This window comes from Balaenoptera ricei, chromosome 19 (genome assembly GCF_028023285.1).
Source record: "Balaenoptera ricei isolate mBalRic1 chromosome 19, mBalRic1.hap2, whole genome shotgun sequence".
Lineage (NCBI taxonomy): Eukaryota > Metazoa > Chordata > Mammalia > Artiodactyla > Balaenopteridae > Balaenoptera > Balaenoptera ricei.
This window is the reverse complement of record NC_082657.1, coordinates 42,386,745-42,393,356: the sequence shown is the minus strand read 5'-3', so window position 1 is coordinate 42,393,356 and position 6,612 is coordinate 42,386,745. Positions and strand designations below refer to the sequence as shown.

Below are 6,612 nucleotides of genomic sequence, written 5' to 3'. Positions count from 1 at the left end.
TCAGTGGAATGCATAATGAAGGCCTGGATATTTGGCCATGGAAACAGCCTTGCTACTTGGGTTTGTCCCAGTACCTACAATGTATTAAAATGAAACAAAACAAAAACAAAAGCAATAGAGAGAGAGAGAAAGGACGGAAGGAAAAAAGAAAGAAAAAATGTTGGTATCTCCCCACAGTTGTACTTAGCACTCAGGTCAAGGATACCTGGATCTAAATCTAACTGTCACAATGTATCATAATGTGAAGCCTTAGTCAAATTACTTCTGCTCTCTGGGCCTTAGTTCAATCATTTATTAAAAAGTGGGGAGGGCTCTCTGCGGAAGGCCGAAGCAACACGGAGGAGACGGTAGTGACTTGAGAACGCGGCCACCACCGCCAACATGAGCCTCCTCAACAAGCCCCAGAGTGAGATGACACCGGAGGAGCTGCAGAAGCGGGAGGAGGAGGAGTTTAACACAGGGCCACTCCCCGTGCTCACCCAGTCGGTCAAGAACAACACCCAAGTGCTCATCAACTGCCGCAACAAGAAGCTCCTGGGCCGTGTGAAAGCCTTTGACAGGCACTGCAACATGGTGCTGGAGAATGTGAAGGAGATGTGGACTGAAGTCCCCAAGAGCGGCAAGGGCAAGAAGAAGTCCAACCCAGTCAACAAGGACCGCTACATCTCAAAAATGTTCCTGCACGGGGACTCGGCCACTGTGGTCCTGCGGAGCCCGCTCATCGCCGACAAGTAGGGGCCTCCTCCCTGCCGTCAGAACTTGCCCCCTCGTTTTGCGAAGACCTGCCCTTTGTGCTGGGAATAATAAAGTCATGTGTTTTTTCTAAAAAAAAAAAAAAAAAAAGTGAGGAGGAAGGATGATGACTTTTGTCTCTGAGGTTCCTTCCAACCATGTCCCAGGTAATAATATATGCCTCCAGAAGAATCTGGGCCCCTGATAACAAGGGTAATGGCTGAACCAGGATGGTGTCTACCATCCAGACTGGTCCATGTCAATAACAAGATCCAGGGAAAATGCTGGTATAAAAGGATGTCCCTTGAGCAAGACTCACTGATGAAGGTAATTTTATTTTCAATAGTCTGTAAAGAGTGCTTGGTCCAGAAACCAAAAATTAGAAGATTGGCACCTGAACCTAGGGGAGGGTCAAGATGACTGAAGCAGATTTAGAGGCAAAGAGTGCTGTTGGCTAAAGGCACCTGTACCCACTCATGATGCAGTGTTGTAGATGTGCTAATCTCATCAAGCTGGCTGACATCAGCTGTTGGCAAGCTAATCACCTTCATTCCCCAGTTGTGCCTAATTTGGGCTCCACTAAAAGTGAGCTGATGATTGCAGTGCCAAAGGTCAGCGTCTCCACTGTCCATGTTTAATAGTGTTGGTGAAAGTGTCAAGTCCACAGATAAGAAAAGCTTCCCCTAGACCTTCTGAAAAGCAAGTCCAACATCCAACCACATAATGATCTGAATTATATTTTAAAATTATATTTTATAATTATATATATTTATAATTATACTTTAAAATTATATTTTAAAGAAAGTGAAAAGGATGGAAGGAAAGAGGAGGGGAGGAAGGAGTCTGGTGCAATAAAGGGAAAAGCTCTGAACTTGGTTATAGAAGATGTGCATCAAATCCCAGCATCACTTCTTTCTACCACATTTCTGTCTCCTCTCCCCTTTCACTTCCCTCACTTGCACACTCATGTTTATTCTCCTATTATTTTATGTTACTTGTGCCAGGTCCTGCCACAGGCAAAGTGAGGGCAGGTGGGAAAGAAGAGTGATATGTTCCTGCTTCCATAGGATTATCTTTTAGCTGTGGAGACAGGAAGTAATGAGGCCCATAGAAATGATCACATGATAACCAAGATGACAGATGATCTGAGAAAGAAGCATGGAATCTTAAAAAACCAATGATATGAAGGAGAAGTATGGGGTTTTAGAAATCCATATAACAAGAGGACTGCAGGCATACCTCGCTTTATTGTACTTCTCAGATATTGCGTTTTTTACAAATTGAAGGTTTGTGGCAACCCTGCGTCAAGCAAGTCTACGAGCACCATTTTTTCAACAGCATTTGCAAACTTTGTGTCTCTGTGTCACATTTTGGTAATTCTTGCTATATTCTAAACCTCCACCAGCAAAAGCTCAAAATGATGGTTAGCATTTTTTAGCAATGAAGTATTTTAAATTAAGATATGCACATTGTTTTTTTTAGATATAATGCTATTGCATACTTATAATGTACAATATAGTGTACAGTGTAAACATAACTTTTATATTCAACGGGAAACCAAAAAACTTCTTGTGACTTGCTTTATAGTGATATCTGCTTTAATTGCAGTGGTCTGGAACTCTACCCACAATATCTCTGAGGTCTGCCTGCAATCTATTTAAGGAGTTCAGGAAGCCTTCTCTGAAGAAGCAACATTGAAAGAGAGAGCCACTCTAAGCAGTTTCAAGTTTCCAAGCTAGTCAGAATCAAAGACAAAATTTAAACCAGTTGCTTTTTGTTTCTTTTTCTCATTCACCTATGTGTGTTTATTTGCACAGCCAGCACATATGCAACTGGATATTATTCCTGATACATTTTAAATCCCGTTTTATTCTTTCACTGGTGGTAGTTGAGGCTTTTACTTCTATAAAACTCTTAGATTCTCTCTTCTTTCTTAAATTCACAGCCAAGTGGAAGCTAATAATATTCTTACTCTCTATAACTGGAAATTTTCATGTTTGCAAAGCATCGAAAACCTCACCATTGTCTATTTTGACTGTCTGGTGCTAGGCACTGTATTGAGCATTTAAAATACATAATCTCCCTTAATGTCTGCACAATCAGGTAAGTATATTACAGATGATAAAACTAAGTTACAGAAAGATGATATAGCTAGTCTACAAACTAGTGATATACTGAACCTGGAATTTGCAACCAGAAAGTTCTGAAGCTGACATCTGCATACTTCATTTCATTCATTACATGCCTCTTCAGTTTAATCAGCTTTTGCTTTTCCTGAAGCCCAAGGAAGGGTAATTGACTTGCCTAATATGGCAGAACTTTGTGAGAATAGTGTCCTTATATCACCAGTATCCAGTATGGGGAGGAAAAAATATAAATTAAGACACAAATTCTTTCTCTCTCTCTTTCTCTACCTCATCTAGGTAAACAGATGTAGAGATGATAGATGATTATTTTAGATATATCTATATTTATTGTTTGGATAGATCTATACATAGATTTAATGATGTCTTTTATGAATATATATTTTTAATTTTATTATAGCCCAGTTAATTATTTTCCATTATGGTTAGAGCTTTGGTTTCAGGATTAGAATCCAGGCTCCAGTGCTTTCTAGCTGTGTGACTTTTTTGGCAAAGAATCTTAATGTCTCTACACTGTATTTCCCACCTAAAAACAAAGTTAATTGCATGATGTGCTTATCATGTAGGCTGGTAGTTGATGGAATGTACATCTAGTGGTAACCTCAGTGGTCAGCAGACAGTAAACATCAATAAATGAGAAACTAAGTCATGGTGAACACACAAGGCAGGATTAAAAGGAAAGAGAGCATGCGAGGGCAGTCTGAGTAGATGTGGCTGGAGAGAGGTGGAGGAGAGAAGGCATAACACCTTTATTTCTTTTTTATTTTAACCAGCCTTTCTATACATTTTCATAAGGATTCGTAAGCTGGAGGCATTGTATGAGCTCTAACAATGTGAGATTCTCCAAATTATGAGCAAATTTCCTTCAAGTTAAGTAAGCTGAAGATGATTGATCATCTCTGAAATCTGTTCCTTCTCTGACTCTCCAAACCAATTTATCTGCACTGATCTTTCAAAATGCATCTCTTCCAATCTTTGTGACTAAGGTCTACTCTCCCATAATAGAATATGAGTCCCTTTAAGACAGGGTCAGTGTAATTATTTTCCCCCCTCACTGCCCTTAGCTCCAGGATTATGCTTTTCTATGGTGGAGGGAAGAATAAACGCTAACTGCACGTAGAGCAATTTCTTTTCCCTCCTTTGCCTTTGGCTTAGAGTCAACATCACAAACACTTTTTTTTTTCTGCTTCTCAGCTTTCTTTACCTCCAGGTCATCATGACTTTGTTTACAGATTATATATCCAGGTTTCCAGGCATTTGACTGGCTATGATGTGAGATTCATAATAACCTTCCTTTTGGTTTAGACTTTGTGACAAATCTAGCTGCATGGCCTTCGACAAGCCACGACCCCTCTCTGGACCACAGCTTTCTCATCTGCAAAATGAGGTAGCAGGCTCACTGATTTCTAAGACCCTTAATTGTCTAAATTCCATGCCTTTGGCAGCCACCCTCATTCCTGAAGTAATGAAGCTCTGAAATAAATTTTCAAGTGGAAAGTTTTTGTGTGAACTGGAGATGCTCATAGATGCTCATGAGGTTTATCACAAGGCATGAAGACGCAGAGCATCTTCATGAATCTGTCCTTGTGTCTCGATCTTGCCTGCTCATGAGGTTTGTCACGAGGCATGAGGATGCAGAGCATCTTCCTAAATCTGTCCTTGTGTCTGGATCTTGCCTGGCTCTTGGGCTATAGTCCTCTTTCCACGATGACAATATAGCATCACCTGAGTGCTGTTATGTGTCAAATTATCTATTCTCTTTCCTTCCAAAAAATGAAACTATACTCTCAGATACATTTTAGGGCATGTAATGCACATGCCACATAGACACTTAGCTTTCTAGGGAAAACAAAGGTTTCAAAAGAGAAAAAAAAAATGTTTTTCAGTCTATATTCATTCCATTCTTAACTTCATATGACGTTAACTTCAATACAGAAAATGAAGGTTTAGGTAGGAGAAAAACAATCTCTGATCCTTGGGACTTTGTTTATAGTTGGTTCCAGCTCCATGACTGATTTAATGTGATATTTTAAATAATTTGTTGAATATTCCTTTGCCACATCTACCTTTGTGTAAAATGGAGATAAGGATTCTCTGCTTTGTTCCTGAGAACACTGCTACATAGGAGCATTAAATGGGATGGACCTGACTTGTCACTTATTAGGTGTGGTGATAAATCCCTTAACTTTTCTGAACCTCCTTAAGATGATGATTCCTACTTCATGGGATTTTTGTGAGAATTAAAGGACTGTAGCTTAGTTTCTGTCATTTAGTGGGTATTCAACAGATGGTAGTAGTAGTTAATTCCTTGAGATGACACCCAGCCTAGTGGTCTATAGTTTTATTAAGTCCTAGATGCAGAACAAGATGACTATGGCCACAGGACTCATGTTGAAGGACTCATGTTGAAGGACACACATTTTGTGTGGCCCAGGAGTTCCTTACTCTGAGGTTTATTATTCGATAAACACAGAAACACCTTCGGCTGGGCCTGAATTGCTTTGTGACCTTTTGAAAACCATTTCCTATTTCTCTGCCTCTCTTTTTTTTGTCTGTCATTCAAGCAGTGTCAGTTAGGTATTGTCAATGTTTCTTCAGGCTTACCAATGTTAGGGGTGAGAGACTGAGCTTTTCTCTTCCCAGGAATAGTTGGTAGGGATTTGATGGTTTCAAAATTCATATAAATTGTAGCTGTGCCCTGGAGGTACAATGGAGGAACTTCAGGTGTGTTAAATCCATTGTACAGTGGGGAAACCTTAAAGGATTCTGGCAGCAATGCCGTGTTTGTAATTTTAGTAGCTCGTGCATTTCTTGATCAGTACATTCACCAAGACTCAGAAATATATATGCCATTCTTTGTTCTACTCAAAGACCAAAAGACTTAGCTTCTCAAAACTACGTGTGATTTTTTTTTTTTTTTTGCACTGAGGCTTGATAAACAACAGTGTATGCTAATAATAATCATTATGAGGATTTTTTTATGATAAAAGTATATCTATGCCAAATTCTCTAGGCACCTAAGAACGCCAAACTGAATATATTACCTAATAAAAGGGCAGCCCAGCTCTATAAATCTCAAGCAGCGTGAAGAAAAATTCTCCATAACCACCACCAACTGTATAATAAATAAAGCAACTATTCACCTACGTAAACCAAAGGAATGAAGGAGCTTTAAAAAGCACCAACATTTTGTATCTGAGGACTTTAAAGCAGAACCAGAAAGGTGTTATATGTGGAAATGGTCTACTAGGTACTTAAAAGTTAAACCGAACCTCTTTTTAGGTAGTGGGTAAGCCAGCTAGCCGTTGACAATTTTATAGCAGCTGAAATAGAATAGGATGTGTGTGCTGCAGTAATGCACACTTCCAAAGTTTCAGTGACTTAACCCATCAGATGTAATTTCATACTCGTGTTAAGTCCTATGAGGATTTGAGGTTTGTAACTCTAATCCACATCAACTCAAAGATCCAGGCTGGACATTGGCTGCTTCCCTCTAGTGACCTCAAAATCTTGGTGCTTTTTACGTCCAGCTGTGCAAATGAGGGAAAGAGATAAGGAAGCATAAAAGACTCACATCCTTTCCTATTTACCTTGGACTAAGAATAACACTTGCCAATTCTGCTCACAGCCCATTGCCCAGAACTAGCCACATGGCCCTAACTTTACATAAGAGAGAGACTGAAGTAGGAAGGCTGCATTGTGAACAATATTATTTTGCTATATAGCAGATCTCTTT

General features: G+C 39.6%; 1 protein-coding gene across 1 annotated transcript; it reads left to right on the top strand.

Moving 5' to 3' along the window:
• Window positions 1-373: 373 nt before the first annotated feature.
• Window positions 374-735, top strand: LOC132353399 (small nuclear ribonucleoprotein Sm D2-like). The gene has a single exon (XM_059904569.1). It carries the CDS (start codon window positions 382-384, stop codon window positions 733-735), a length of 354 nt encoding a protein of 117 aa, XP_059760552.1. The 5' UTR covers window positions 374-381.
• The last annotated feature ends 5,877 nt before the right edge of the window (window positions 736-6,612 follow it).